This window comes from Aquila chrysaetos, chromosome 20, assembly GCF_900496995.4.
Source record: "Aquila chrysaetos chrysaetos chromosome 20, bAquChr1.4, whole genome shotgun sequence".
Lineage (NCBI taxonomy): Eukaryota > Metazoa > Chordata > Aves > Accipitriformes > Accipitridae > Aquila > Aquila chrysaetos.
In genome coordinates, this window is record NC_044023.1 from 15,115,982 (window position 1) to 15,132,841 (window position 16,860).

The 16,860-nt window shown below is 39.4% G+C and overlaps 1 protein-coding gene across 8 annotated transcripts in view; it reads right to left on the reverse strand.

Annotated features, from left to right (window-relative positions):
- The window catches only part of FHIT (fragile histidine triad diadenosine triphosphatase), a 629,655-nt gene that overhangs the window by 130,491 nt on the left and 482,304 nt on the right, over positions 1–16,860 (reverse strand). For all 8 annotated transcript variants that reach the window (XM_030043304.1, XM_030043297.1, XM_030043303.1 and 5 more), the window contains one exon: positions 16,585–16,614. In XM_030043304.1, the coding sequence (XP_029899164.1) occupies positions 16,585–16,614 (30 nt within the window). The remainder of the gene's footprint in view (positions 1–16,584; positions 16,615–16,860) is intronic.

Sequence of the window (16,860 nt, forward strand, 5' to 3'; positions counted from 1 at the left end):
CTCCAGTTTATGTTCTATTACTGAAGAATAACTACACAACAGATGGCAGCGTGTTCACATAACAATTTTTTTCAGCAGGTCAATCTACAAGGTGGTTATAGGGATTGATATATATTGGTAAGCATGGGGATTTTTTTGGCAATATCAATCAGACAGTCAGTCAGTCAACACAGTAATTTCTATATTGCAAAGGAGAGGTTTAGCGAACATATAACATTATAAACAATTCTTTAAAGAGCAAAACTGGAGTACCAAGGACTAAGATTAGAGCAGACCCAGTATACAGAAAACGACATTTCTAGATAGAATCGTTTTTCAAAGAGGGGCTTCAAACCTTTGAATCTTCCAAAAATATTAACAAAGAATGGCTATGAAAGCATGTTGGAATTCATTTGGTATATAATTAAATATCTATAGCTATATCGATTGCATTCTTCAGTAATAAGCAATAGATAATTACAGATATGTCATGTCAAGCGAACATAATATCTTGCAAATAATGAGATTATTATAAAGGAAAGCTATGCTGCTCTAAGAGCCATGTTATTTATTTATTAAAAAACAAAAAAGCAAATCCAAAACAAAACACCACATCCTCATTTCCTGGAATGCAGCCAAAGATATTTCAATGAAAAGTTATGTTTTCCCCTTACACTGCAGACTGAATCAAAATTCTCAGTCTAATGGGAATGACTTTGGTTGTCTTACCTCAGCCACCACTCCACAATGCTACATAATGTGATGGTAGTGATTAATAAATCAGAACAGTTTGATCCTGTGTTAAACAGAATGACTGTAGAGATGAGGTAGAAAATGAGGCGACCTGCAGCTCAGGATGCCTGGCTTCAACTCCCAGTGCCACCCTTTTGCTGTTGCCTGGCCCTAGACAAGCGACTTCAACTATTTGCATTTCAGTAATGAGGCCAGTGATTCATTCTCTGAGACCTAAGAATATAAAGCATTATATCAAAGTGAGGTACAGTTGTTACTCACGGTTGATATACATTGTAAGTGGTTCTTTCTATTTTGTCTGGTTGTAAGAACTGCTAAGTGACATTCCAACTGATTTTCAGCCAGAGACACAGCTAATACTAACGACTTTCTGTCATAGTCTTGAAATGAAATAATAATGAAAGAGTTAACTAAACACTGATTGTATGTTCTTCCAAGGAACAATATGAAGATGAATTTAATTAGTACCTTTTTTTAAAAAAAAATCTCTTTTGGCATCCTACTCCAATGTACGACTGCCATTGGAGAGGGCAAGGCACAGCTGTTTTCCATGAGAAATTCTAGCTTGTCTCTGTGGCTGAGTATTTCTATTTGTGATGTACCCTGCTTAGTGCCAGACCACTAATTTTTAGTAATGCAGGCTCTGTCTTTGAGGCACAAAAAGGGTGGTGTAATAATTTGGAGGTTGAAAATTCACTGCTTGATGCCTCCTGTAGTAAATTTGACCCTGGAATATTAAGGGGTGTTAAATAAATTGGACAAAGAGGTGTTTGGGGAGTAAAAGTGCCAGACACACTGCCATGAATGAGCAATTAGATGTTCACGAACCAGCTTATCACAAATTACATGCCTACAATATCTATTACTGTAATGACCTTGAGAGTTGACTCATATTCTCCCTTAACCTAATGAGCATGCTGAGTATAATCAATTACGTCTGCAATTAAAATTATAATTTGTCTAACAAACTCTTCTTTGCTTTCAGACGTTTTTTAACAAAGCCTGTTACATACTGGTAAAAGATAAATATTAACTTTCTGTTGTGTTCTCATTTTTTCCACTTACTCTGTGGCTAATTTATTAAATCATATTACCTCTCTCCATTATTTTTTAAGTTTTCAGCAAAATTTAGTTAAGTTTCAGTCCTGAATGTCATGGGATAATTATAACATTTAACAGCAATTTATCATTTCCCAATAGGGTTTGCAACCTGTCTTTGCCCGCCTATTGAAATTTGTTTCATGTTCCACTCAATGGTTACTGCAAATAGTCTGCCTTTCAGTTCTATACACACACATCCTGTTTTACTGGAGTGACGAGGAGATATTCTGCTGAACAGAGCTGACATCTGTTTGCCAGCCCAGACCTGCTGAGGTCAAGTCAACCCAATGTAAGCAAAACACAGCCCTAACCATTAAGGAACAGGATGTCATTCATTGCAATCTGCTGCTAATTAGAGAGTCAACCAGGCAGGCAACTACAGAACAACTTTTTTGCTTATGTATCCAGGTGTTCAACAAACACTTAGAAAGATTCATTTAGAAATTCAACATGTTAATCATAAGAAAATGGAAAGAACTGGAAAAGGGGTTTAAAAAATGGGTCCACGTGTTTTATGCAATGAACAAGCAAAGGAAACCCTTCCAGTTCTCAAGAAAGGACAACCTCGGCTCTTCTGACATACAACTGGTTCAAAGTCCCCAGAGTGCTGAACCCCTGCACTGAGCTCAGAGAGTCTTGAGAGAAGCCATGTATCTCTAAACGGTCACTCCTCTCTGCCAGGGCCATGACTGTGCCTGCTGCCAGGGAACGGCACCCACTGGCATACAGCCATCACAGCGAGGGGCGAGAGCGCTCGTCTGGCTCTGCACCACAAAAGCAGCAGCTTGGCTTCAGGCACGTGAAGGCCAGAATTTGTAACTGCAAGCATAAGTCTTCAGGGCATTGCACAAAAATGCTCCATCAAACAAAGCCAACCTAGAACAGTGCTCTGCCCAAGGCAATATGCTCTGCTAAATCCCACCACTAGCTTAGCTGCAGCAAGCTAGCTCAGCAATAGCGAGTTCCCCAGCACAACAGCAACTAAACGCATGCCCAGCTCCGTACAGATGTGCAGACTCCTGCGCAGATAGGCTCAGCGTTTCCTACAACAGAAGCAGCAATCTGTCTCCCTGCTTCAACGTGCTGCCAGGCAAGCCCAGCAAATGCAAGCAAAACACAGCCCTAACCAATACTGAATGCGATGCCATTGCTTGTCCTGCAATCTGCTGTTAATTATAGAGCCAACCAGATAGGCAACACCTGAGCCACAGATGCTGTCAGGGCATTGCTGTGGCATGGCACTGTGCTGAGGAATTACACCCAAGGAGTTTTCTCACCCAGGACAGAAGTGTTTTGGCACGCTGCATTTTTCATGCAGAAGGGAATTAGCTGAAAGACTCATTTCCTGCTCCCACGATCTGCTCTTAAAATGCCCAATTAAGTGAAAGTATGTCAAACTAAAGAGCTTCATTTGCTTACTTTCCTTCACTGATGTGCTTTTTTCCCAGGACCTTCACATGCTTAATGCTCTCTATGAAATATTGATGTCTACCTCAAAAATGAGGAATGATGAAGCTGTTATTTACACAAAGTGAATTAAGTTTCCCACAGAAATGAGCTTTGTATCCTCCGGATTTTGGATCTTTGTAATGCACTACACCTGGATGGGGCCTCAAGGATGACTGACTGCTGTGGAATACAGCTAAAAGCACAAGAAACAGGGAAAAAAAGGCCCCTTCAGGTATAGAAATACCCATGAGTCACTTCTCTTAATAAGCTACAGATAATGAATAAACTGCCCTATATTTTGTATTTATTTTTGTCAACAAAATCTAATCAAAGTTCATTTTTTTAGAAACTCAATAGTTACACTAAATTAGATTACATAGAAAATTAAATCATAAATCCATGTAACTAGGCCTTGCCTCTGTTTCTGTTGCTCCAAAACACAACTTTGCTCTCTTGAGCACCTCATTTAATTCTAAGAGGCTGAGCTTCCAAACTAGGTATGGATTTGATCATTTAATAACATGAAACAAGTAATTGTGTGGGGGAAAATTTATTATTTAATTAGGCCTTACTGGTAATCAATAGCAATCTATTAATTCATTAATTTGCATATCCCTTCTTTTTATGTGTGTCCACAAATTCTGTTAGATTTTTTTTAAATTTATGAACTTTCTACCTTCACTATGCAAAAGGAGTTGCTCAAACTGTATATATTAAGTAGAACAAATAATTGAGCAGCAGGAATGCATGTATGCCCTATAGAACTGACTGCAGGACAAGATTTAATACTGAAAACAAGGAAAAGAAATAAAACAACAGGGCCTGTTCTCCCCAGGATGCATACATAATTCTCATTAATGTTAATGAAAGATACTAAATGTATATGCACTGAGGGGAGTTTATTAGAACCTAATAAATTCTGGTATTTTTTCCTTACTTTTTTTTTTTTTTCACTTGATAGTTACTATAACAGTGAACTTCTTCAGGTGAAGTGGAAGATACTTAAAGAAAAAATAAAAACACTCTATCAAATTATGCTTCATAGGTTATTTTCTCAAAATGCTATTTTGCATTTGGAATTACTAGATTTACAGATATAGCTAATAATTATAGGTTTAAATGATAAACTATATGAAATCAAAGAGTTGCTTACACAAGTAGGGTCAAAAGTGCTTGTATAGAAATGGCAAAAGCTCCATTGATTTAGTCCACATATATTCACAGGTGAACTGAAGCATTCATACCAGAGAATAATCCAGCCCCAGACACCAAGGTTGTTCTACTTACATGGGACTCAGAGAATCAAAGATAGGTTACAGAGTCATATTCTGCTAGATCATAATACTAAATGTAACTCAGGGCGGCCTCACCAAAAGGCCACAATTAAAAGAATGGCTTTTGTTGAGTTCAGAGATGACTTATTTGCAGAAAAAAAAATCCATTAAATACAGTGTGAACCGATCCACTCCTCAGTCTAGGCAGACTGACCACCCCCTAATGATAATTCCTATCCAGCTGAGGTGTGCTGGAAGGCCAGGTGAGAAAACATCACGGTATTATTGTCTTTTCTATACCTTCTCAACGGAGAACTAATAAAGCTCATTCACAGATCCATAAAAAAAAAAAAAAAAAAAGAGAAAAAGAAAAGAAGAAAAATAAAGTGCTACCTCTGGGCATTATCTTTACTTCAGATACTAAAAACTAGACTTGAAATCAGACAAATTCAACATTTGTGAAGTCAGATAGAGGAGTTCAGCATTTCAGATTTTAACATCTTTACAAGCAAGATCAAGACAATCATTCACATGAGCATTTTCCATCTGGTCTAGTATATTTTCTTCCAGCCTCTCACAGAAAGAATTTGGATCAGTGATGCCAGGCAGACAACATGAAATGAACATTTTCACGGTAGCAGTGAAGGAGGTAACTCACAAAAAGTATAAGTGGAAGAGAAAAGAAAATGGCTTGATTTTTCAGAGATAATAATCTAGGAGATTACCAAAGGAGAAACTGGTTTTCTCCTTCCAAAGATCTGAGCAATCTAGCAAACGCAGGATGTCTTTCCAATCTTCTGCCCACAGGCTATAGATTTCCCCTGCTCCTGGCTGCAGAGCCTTGCTCTGAACATCTACTGGGCAGGAGTTGTTTAGAGGGGACGTGTGCATGGACACACCACGCTTAGCACTGGTCCTTGCATACGGATACAGGCAGAAACAAATTTGTTCTGACTGCCTATGTCATTCCAAGTCCAGAAGCAGAGGCAGCCTCTTAGCCCAGATCCAAGCCCATGCTAACAAATCCAGCCTGTTTGCATCTGTCCATGTAGACATAACCTTAATGGGTTTCATCCACGATAAAAAACTAACCAGTTTCTCAGGGTTCTCCACTTGGGCATGCTGTCCCTTCTCCCTGGGACTGCCATAGCGAAGGATCCCCTCCGCACCCTGCACAAAAGCCAAGCCCCAGGTCATGGGAGAGGGAACGGGAGACAGAAAAGCTCAGGACAGAAGCAAGACATGGCGCAAATGTAAAACTCGGAGAACAACAAAAAGTCACGGATGCAGGTGAGCTCTCCTGGCACGGCCAGAGCAAGGCAGTGCTCCGTGACTCTGCGCTGCCTCTACAGGACAGAGCTATTATCAACCCCAGCCTCTTCTGCTCAACAAAACAGGAGTAATGACTTGGCCCTTCTTTAAATCACTTTTGCTGCAACAATTTGGTTGGTAAAATTGAATCACCAGTCTGCTGCATCTAGTAAGGGACTGAAAACTCCTGAGATGGACTGAGGCATCTCAGACTCCAGAAAAAGGCAGTCTGTGATGGAAAAGAAAAATGCATGTGGAGACCTAATGGTAAAACAGCAAGCTTCAGGATGAATTTTACTCATCTGGCTAATTATTACAGATGAATTTTCCTCTCTGAAAGTGAGCAGTTTATCTCCAAAGTAGGTAACTGTGTTAAAGCGGGGAATCTAAGCTTCTCTCCTCAAATCTGTCTGTATTCTCAGTTAAGGGGACAGTGTAATTGTTAAAAGGTTCATTTGGTTTTCCCAAATTTATGTCAATTGTGGCATTATTCCTAGAAATTTAAAATATTAATATATGAAAATAAGTTTTAAAATACCCAGAAATGCTTTTAGTTACAGAATTCACTATTTTGAAGTTGCAATTCTCATTTTTCTCCTTCGAAATCAAGGGGCTGCAGAGTGTTTATGTACTGAAAGAAAATCACAAGCAGCAGCAGCAGATAATTCAGACACAGAATAATTTATTTAAAAGATCTTAATCCTGGCTGGCAACTTATCTACTAGTCAAGCAGAGAATTTCTCTCCAGAAAAGGCCTGGCAGTTGTGCTGAAGTGCATCCATAGATGCTGATTTCTTTTATGTGATCCAAAACTGAGAAGAGGACAAACCTATCAACCTGATTTTACCAGGTAACAGCCTATATATTTAAGTAAGAAGCAGGCTTTGCTTCATGATTATTCCTTCTCTTTTTAAAGACACAGTACATGCATGTACGTGCAATCTGTCTGGAGACACTGGCATTCAGACCTCTGCAAAAGGGAGGTTTTAGAGTGGTTCTCTAGCTCTTCAGGGAGTACTACACCTCACTTGCCTAAAAAAGCACCACAGTGCAAGCAGCAGAGCATTGCTCAATAGCTGTCACGGAAACAGTAAACCAGAAAACAGCAATGTGGAGTCACAGACCTCTGAAATGCACAACTAGCTGAGATACTGCCTTGTGGAGTCACCATGTGAGCAGCACTGCATAAACTGCAGGTTTTTACTCCCATCGCTACAAGCAAGTGAAAGGAAAATGTAAAATGGTGAGCACCACCGAAGAGGTGCACTGGCATCAATTCTTGTTCAACCTCAGAAACTGCTATTCCAGCAATATTTCCATCACCAGCCAGTGTGGGCTTTTCCTACCGCTAACCAAATGAGGAGGGGCCATTTGATAAAGCTCCCAGAGACTGGATTTTAAAGGCATGTTTCAAATTCTTTCAAACTACAGCTTAGCTTTACAGAATGAGCAGTAACCCTGTGTATGAGTGGTCTTGCCAGAGGGCACACAAGCAGCTTTCAGGAGGGATGGAAGAAATGAGTCTTGAGCAAAGGGTTTTGCTTTGTTTTGCAGGAAGCTCTTGGCTTGTCCAGCCTAGCTTGCAATGAGCATGATAAAAAACCCCGCTGTAGTAACTAGAATGATTGACTTTTTTTTTTTTTTTTTTTTTAAACAGTAAAAATATTACATACTCTTCACCCTGTCATCCTGCCTGGAGCTTGCTGAGCAAGTTTTATTCTATTATTTTAACCTTAGTTTTCCCATTTCTAAATCGTTTCAGGCAGAGGCTTTTCTTTCTCTGAAAGAAAGTCTTACATGGGCTAACATGGTGCTGCCAGAACAGACTAAAATGCATGGACTAGATCAGATATACTTGTATTTCAGATGTGCTTAGAATTTCAATAGGTTACAGGACAGTGTAACCACCTACTCTTTCATGTGGTAAAGGAACACCGGGCTGGGAAACGCCTCCATTCCCTTACTATCACATGCAAAACCAGTACATACACTCTTTCCCTATTGACATTTTTAAGCAACTCATTCAAGCTGTGCAGCTGCACGTACAGCTTTAAGTAGACAGCTCTTTCATTTTCAGAAGGGGAGGTGACTTCAAGGGAAAAAAAACCATGGAGCCAACTTAAAATTTTCTTTATTATTGCATTGATAAGGCAGCCAGGACTCTAATAAGTGGATTCCCTTTGTCTGGCTGAAACTGGGTCATTAACGTGAGCAAAGCACTGTGATTCTGCCCTTCCCTGGGAGACTCTGGATGTCACAGCATCCAGTCAGACAGCTGAGGTACCAAAGTTTAACACAGATCAGTCAACTGAAAATGCCACAAAACAGTTTAAGTGTGGGTAAATGCCTGCTTATAGAAGGCACACTTTGGCTTGAAGAACTCTGTTTTGCACATGACCCTTTGACATCCCTTCTAATCTGTGGTCAGCATAGGAATAATTTTATGGTGGATCTTCAGAGGAAGCAAAACCAGTACCTGGTAGGTAAGAATGCAAAGACAAATGTGCAAAATCACATGAGGCCAGAGCACTGGCACACAATATTCTGTTATAAAGCATATTAATTTTTAGAAAGAGTTGGTCAGAAACCTATTAAACTGAAACCTACCTTTGCAACACTTGCTTAATAAACAATTTTCACCTACTACAAAACACAGAACAGCATCAAGTTACACATCTGAATTAAATGGGAATGCTTTTGTACATTTCTTGGTGAGTTACATCCTAGTTGAAAGCAATGTTTTGTAACAAAAAAACCCCAAGACAAAACAAAAAAAAGAACAAAGCATTCCCTGTTAAATGAAGAGAGGTTTCTAAGATACAAGCTTGACAAAGAGAAAAAGTATTATGGATGAGATGGAGCTTGGAAAGAAATTCATACATTAGCCACACAAAAATTAATCAGACAGCCTTGGCTGTGCTATTAATGATTTTAGACCTCGTGCATTGTCTGGGATTTCTAGAGGTTTTGCATTTACAGTACAATAGGGTATTTGTAGGACCTGTACTCAAGAGTGGCATTTGATTGATTGTACATACTCTGAGACAGAGAATGATTTAAATGCAAAACATATTGCTGTAACATGGGAACAAAGAAGTGAAAGATATTTTCTAATTAAAACATAGGATTTTTGATCCTTATCTCAGTCATTGTGGGGTAAATGAAGAGCAGTATGTAGAGCAATTCATGGATTTCTCAACACCCCTTCCCATATTGTTTTTGTCACAAAATGCCAATACAGTAAAACAGAAAGCATTTCCAAAAGAGGTTTTGTTTTCAGAAAGAAAAAGTTTTTGTTGTCAAAATACCCTGTTATAACATTTTCAGAGGAAAACTTTTCCACCTTTCTGCTAGAAATACTTTCTCATTTTGAAATGTAACTCTGTTTATAGGAAAAAAAAAAAAATAAAAAAAAATGAAGAGCTTTCAACCTCCCAAGTAAACCCTTCTGAATGACTGATTTGTTCAAGATTCTTCTGTCATGAAAATTGTAAATATCTGAACACATATTGGGGGGGGGGTGGGGGGGTGGAAAGTGTATTTAAAAAGCTTTTGTCAAAGCAGGAGCAGGCTCTCCTGGAGCTGCAAAGAAGGACAGAACATGGGGAGCCCTGGCAGTGGTTAACCCTTCCCTGCAGTAATCAGTCAGGTCACTGTGGGCAGCATGAAGCAGCATCCCAGCACGGGCAGGGCTCCGTGGGGCAACTGCTCGCTTTCCACTTGGACTAGCTGCTGGCACAGCCACCTGCAGCCCCGGCCTCTCCCGGGGGGCTTGCAGGGCTCTGCTGACACATGATGTGGCTGCTGGGGACAGGGACAGGCACATCCGTGCTCCCACGGATGTTCCTGAAAGTGCACACACCCTTCATGTCACGCACATGCATGTACCTTTGCAGTTTAGCGCTCACCCACTGAACTTTTGGAGAACAAAAAAGTCAGTGGCCAGTGCTCTGCAGGTCTGCTGCTGAAGGGGATCATGCCCAGCAAGGAAAGAGCTAGATGCTGGATGTGGCCAAGAGAGCTGCATGACTTTTAATATCTGTACACTAAGGCAATTTAAACAAGCATTTGAGCCCACTTACTTGCTTATTATAGTTTAATTTAGACAGTGTCAATAACTCTGACTAGCTCTGGGGATATTTTTGGAATTCAACTACCTAAAGAGAATATTCATCTAAGAAATCCATATGGCAGGAAAGAAGGGTAGAATTGCTAGTATGGCATAGTAAAATCTTTCTTCTCATTACAATTCTTCAACTTATATCTTCTGAAATTTCTTTTACTTTCCTCATTTATAGCCACACATTTTTAATCCTGTTTTGTTTTGTTTCTTTACATTCTAGTCCATACAGGCTAGTCTGTTTTTGTCCAGGGACAGAGAATGATATTACAAGTCAGAGGTACAGTATGTCATGACATTCACTACCAGAAATTCAAAATCATCCAGATTCAGAACCATCATAATTCACTGCTAAAGAGACTCTTTCAAAAATTTCTGTCCCCATCCCTTCAGGGAACTTCACAACCCGATATTTCTAGATCAGACTTCATTATCCAGGTCATCATTTCAATTTATCAGTGCCTTGGAGCCTTTGGTATTCTCAGCTAGGATGGTGTCATGTCCATCAATCACTAGGCTGTTTCCACATTCCCAATGTTCTTTCATCTCCTTCAGTCTTCAAAAAACCTCTATAACTTTACATGGGTGTGTACTGGACACGGACACCTTTTACTTTTGTCAACTGTTACCATGTTTTAAGTACAGGGACTGATCTGTACAAATTATGGGGGCCTTAAGAACCATTTTCATTCTAGGTCCTGCATATTATTATTATTTGTATTAAGGGAGGGTTTACAGATCCACCAGTGCCTCTTTGGACTATAAGCATGGCAAACAAAAAAGCAATATGATGCTTTTCCTGGAAAGCTTATAATTCAATCAAAACCTAAATGTTACATGTAATGAGCAGGAGTAAGGACCTGGCAAAGCAAAGAGGAAATTGGGACTCTAGGGTTATACCCATTAATTGCATCATAGAAAACATAGGACTGGCCAAGGGACTGAAAGAAGTATTAGACCAACACAAGGCAGAATTTGAAAAGGGCCTTGAAGGGCAAGAATTATTATTTAGAGTGAGTAGAAAACAAGCAGCTAGAAAAAGGCTTGGGGGGGTGGGGGGGACACTATATCGATGCCCCTGCTGCTTCCCCATCTCTGTAAGGGGCAGTATAACTCTAGCTTTGAAAATATACACCACTAACATCCCACCAAAACCCACCCCAATCTAAGCATAGTACCAAAATAGAAAGAAAATTATGAGCTCAAAACAGACATAGCAGCCCTGAGACTACTGAATTTGCTGTACCAATTACCTATCTGCAATATTACGTATTCTCCAACCAAATACTATTAGTGTGGTTCTCAAAGCAATTCAAAGAGACTGCTGTACTTCATCAAATCATTTTTGGACATCCCGCAAGCTTTCAAGAGAATCATGTTCCTAATAGTAAAGCAAACGAGACGATTTGTTCACGTGTTTCAGTACAATCTGGTTTACAAAAACTTGTTTCTTTCTTCCATGTTTTTTCTACTTGAATTTTTATATTTGTTTAGAAGTAAGAATAATCTTTGCATTTCTCAAATGCCAGCTTTTTTTGTTCTTTTAAGAGAGCAAGAGGTGGTTTCCAATACTCCATTAAACAAGGACTCACATCCGTCAGTCTTCAGGGAAAGCAGGCTGAGGCATCAAAAGTATTGCAGTTAGTGAATTTAATCCTTCTGATGCAATCAGTCTGCAATGCGATCTGATTAAATTTAAAGACTCAAACCTGAAGTCCAGTACTTCAGGTCCACAGATAAGTAGACAAATAGTATGAAAGAGCAGTCTGCTGTGGGCTTAAATAAACCCTAGACTCACTCCACAGTTCAGGTTAAGATTTCTAAAGAATGCAAACCAGGTGGATTGATTTAACACAGCATTAAAAAAACATCTGGAAAAGAAAAACATGTACATCAAAAAATAATCGTGAGACAATCTTCTCAGTGTAAAATAATTAGTGGAATGTATGACATATAAAATAGATTTCTGCACATATACCCACACTGCCACCATCAGCCTCACTTTCTCATTTATTTAGGTGAACCTGTAATTGGCAAACAGGCACTTACTCATGGATAACAGTGGAGGTGCTGAGCTGCTGGAGACTTCAACACCGCTGCAAAATAGAGTATGTGTTCATATGTGTTTGTGCAATGGACGCTTGCTGTGCAATATTATCTTGTCTCTACAGATAAATTAGTTGCATCATGCTCCTGCCAGCTTGATTTGTTTAGCCTTTACGCAGTACAGAGTACATGGAGTTTCTTGTGATTGAATCTCACACAAAAGGTAAACCTGAGAGTTTATTCTACACTATACTATACATCCACCAAGGCAGCTAGAGTGTTTGCTGACTTGATGTTGAAAAGAAGGCTATAAAATATACCAGGAAAATCTTGAAACGTCACTCACTTGACATAGCAATAAGAGCCCTGCATTAAGATGCAGAGCTGATTTCCCTGATCCATGAAATTGCCTGGATATTTAAGGCATTCTCAAACAGAACCAGCATGAAACTCACCCTCCGTTCCTGGCACAAGGACACCGTGGGTTTTGTGTTCTCCAAGAAAAACAGAGCTCAAAATTGCAGATATAAATATTCTGTAAGAGAGGACCTAAACACATTTCCTTCCTTTCTCAAGTAAGAAGTAGTAAGTATTCAAAATGTCTTTAACGCTAGAAGATGGTTATGCTTGCTGACACACTCCTCAGAAGTGCTCAGTTTCTCTGTTGAGAGTTGGTGCAAGAACCTCTTACAATAAAACACAAAGTGTGCAAGTCTGTGACCACCTTTGGAGAGAGACGTGTGTCCCTCTCATAAATAGGTGACAGGGCTGGAATAGGCACAATCTGTGGACAGCTATGAAAAAGATTATGAAGCAATATATTGTATTATTTTATAATCTGAGACCTGGGATATAGTTTAGAATTCCTTAGCAAATGTATATTCCCAGCTGCTAAAGGCTAAGAAAAGACCCACCTACACTTCCAAACTATTGGTGAGCTGAGAGTCAGGTATAAATTCTTCCAGAGACCCATCCAATGCAAACATGCAGACTGCAATAATGGGGGAATTTGAAAGGACCATAAGCTTCCCTAGAATGCTGTCCTGCAGGCTCTGCTAGCTTAGATTCAAAGGAGGACAGTATCCACAGGCAACAGAGTACAGCAATAGTGGAGATACACGTTAGATTATAAACAGCTACCCATTAGGTAACTAGAAAGGTTTTAGTCCACGAGGCACCACTAAAGTATCCTGACACCGCAGTACATGGTACATCTGACTGAAACCTGCACACACCAGCAGGTTTCACACCAGCACAATGAACATGTAACATTGGCAGACAATCTTGTCATTGATTTCTATCCAAAATGACACTGAAAGGGTAATCTCCTTTAAACCTGCTGCATGCATTACACATATAATTTTCAGCAAGTATATTATATATAATTTTCAGCAAAGAAAGATCCGAGACTCATGCTCAAACTGAGGCCCAAGAATTTTCTTGGACGTGGATTATCATTCCTTCTTGTTGACAAAGAAAGAGAATTTCCTCATCTTTTTCGGATAAAATTTCTCAGTCAGGTTTTGTCTTCAGCTAGGCTGATAGGTCTTCCCATTTTGTAGTAAAGCTTTGCACTGACCAGTTTAACAGCCAGTACACTTCCTCTGCTTCCTGTAATTCTTTTCCTACATAGCACATACAGTAGCCTATATTTATATAGGTATACAGAATTATACAAAATATGAATGGAAAGGACTCTTGAAGCCATCTGGTATGTGACCCCGTTCAAAGCAAGATCAGCTACACCTAATTAGCTGCTGACATATGCTTGCCTACCCTATTGAAACAGAGTCTCCACAAAATCCCTTAGATATTTACTGTGATGCTTTGCTATTCTTACTATTAGAATGTTTTTCTAATGTTTAGTCTGTTCCAGAAATTTTAATTAAAAGTGCTTTTAGAGAAAGACTGGATTATTATGCATTCTGATACATGAAGAAAAACACATACAGAAAAACATGACACATGGAATTTAAGGTTCGTAAATTATTTGTAGATCACGTAGGTGGTTTTTCAAACTTTCTGATTCAAAACAGTTTAAATGCAACCAGCTAGTTAAGTATCCACCCTATTGTTCACTTTAAAGAAGATCTTGATCATAGTAATTTCTTCCCCAATTCAAGTTTTGAAAGCTCTAAGTTCTCTGAAGAAAATAGTTGTTGGCACTTTTGGATGATAAACATCCCAAAGTGATGATGATAAATTACAGTGTTGCCCAATGATGCAGAAAAGTAGAGAAACGCAAACTGCTAACCTCTGATTTATGAATACACACTCTTTATTACAGAGTCTAGGGGTTCACAGCTGTAAGAGCAGGTCATTTTCATCTTATTGCTTATTAAAAGTGTGAGAAGCAAGAACGAAGGGTGGCTACCCATTTTGCAATGTATTGGATAGATTAACACTTAATGTGCTTTGTCTCCTGTACGAACACAAAATGATACAGAATTTCTTGCCTTTTTAAGGCCTACATAAGCATTTGTTACTCTTCACAATTACAAAGGATGGGATTTTTTACATCTAGTTTTGCTCATTCATATTAGCAAATTTTCTCACATTTTAATATCATCATTTCTATAAACCTTTTCTTTACACAGAAAAAAAACCATTTGTCCAAGACACTAAAAGAAATCCTGTGATCTGCTTGTTAACACATGTTGATGTTAATGACAAAATTTACTTCAGAAAGTATTTAAACTGAGACTTTCACCTACCAACAGGCATTCCCAGTGAAAACCACCCAATGCACCCTAAGTCACAAGCCGAAGAATCTGTTTTGTCACAGTACTGAAGTAAATAGTATTACGTTCCTTCATTACTCCTCAGCTTCTCAAAGCTTGGGGATTTTCTAATTTCATCTTCTCTCTCCCTATTACCTCTCTGTTAAATATTCAAAGCAGGCAACAAAAAGGAGTAGGAAAAATAAAGTCAATACAGCAAATTGGAAAGAAGTAAAATATTTCTCTATGCCATCATTTGGTTGTTACAGTTGTCTTAACCCAAACAGCTTCTTTGAGACATCTAATTTGATATTACAAAGTGCTAACCCATAGCCATATTTGACTTTCCTTTGATTCCAGATGTAAACAATAGCCTTTATCTAATGTTCAGGCATATAATCTAACTACACATGCATTTGCATTATGAGGCAGTGAAACATGACTGGAGACCCATCTTGGATGTTATTTATGTTATTACTCAAGTGGAGGCTATAATCATAAACCCTTCTCTTCCCCTCCCCACCACCCCCACCCACCCACCCCACCCCGGGTTGTGGATTTTTTTTTTTTTTTTCAGAAGTACACTGCACAAGCTGAAATACAGGCTGGGCAGAGAATGGATTGAGAGCAGCCTGGAGGGGAAGGACTTGGGGGTGTTGGTTGACGAGAAGCTCAAAATGACCCAGCAATGTACATTTGCAGCCCAGAAAGCCAACCGTATCCTGGGCTGCATCAAAAGAAGGGTGACCAGCAGGTTGAGGGAGGTGATTCTCCACCTCTACTCTGCTCTCATGAGACCTCACCTGGAGTACTGCATTCAGCTCTGGGGTCCCCAAAATAAGAAGGACACAGAACTGTTGGAGCGGGTCCAGAGGAGGGCCATGAAGACGACCAGAGGGCTGGAGGACCTCTCCTATGAGGATAGGCTGGAGAGTTGGGGTTGTTCAGCCTGGAGAAGAGAAGGCTCCAGGGAGACTTTACAGCAGCCTGCCAGTACCTGAAGGGGGCCTACAAGAAAGCTGGAGAGGGACTTTTTACAAGGACGTGTAGTGATAGGACAAGGGGTAATGGCTTTAAACTGAAAGAGGGCAGATTTAGACTAGGTGTAAGGAAGAAATTCTTCACTGTGAGGGTGGTGAGGCACTGGGACAGGTTGCCCAGAGAAGCTGTGGATGCCCCATCCCTGGAAATGTTCAAGGTCAGCCTGGATGGGGCTTTGAGCAACCTGGTCTGGTGGAAGGTGTCCCTGCCCAAGCCAGTGGGTTTGGGACTAGATGATCTATAAGGTCCCTTCCAACCCAAACCATTCTATGATTCTATGATACACTTAAAATCTGTTTTTAAGCTTCACTGGCTCCATTACATTTGAACTTCATAACAAGAATGTGATAAGAATATGTAGAGAGAAAGCATAGACAAAAGGTATATTTTCATAATGTGGTTCAGTTTAACTGTTCCTATAATTAGCTACAACTCATTAAGCAATAAAAAGACAAACAACAAGATTATGAATGGAAGGGCAATATTTTCTCCATAAAACAAACAAAAAACTTAAACAGATGCCTCTTTTCTAAGGCTTTCCTTACATAAATACACCCAGCAGCTTAGAAAAGATATTTTCATGATGGAAAATTTTTGTCTAGAAAGAAAAACGTTAAACATTATCCTGTGCAATTTCAATAAAAAGTATTTACAGCTATTGTACACTTGGGATTTTTTGATCTCAAGGATAAAATAACAATACAGCAATGGTCTGCAGATGACTGGCTTTGATCTTTTATTAGTTCTTATAATTGTCTCTTAATTTGTATTCTGCATAATAAGCACTCACCTTCACCGTTTGTCCGGCTTCAGGGCCATCCTGTAAGCAAAGGGAGAAGTCTCAGGTTAGAGGAACTAACAAGGATCACACAGGACTTCAGAAATCTTACTCAATAATCATTTACATCCAATTTCAATGTATGTTAATTTAGCATATTTTCCTGGGGACCATTCAACACAAAGTTATGGGAAAAGGCGCCTTTCCATATCAGGCCATGGCAAAGTGAGAAACTGTATCTTAGACCACAAAAATTATAGTTGTTATTTTTCATTCTTTCAGATCATA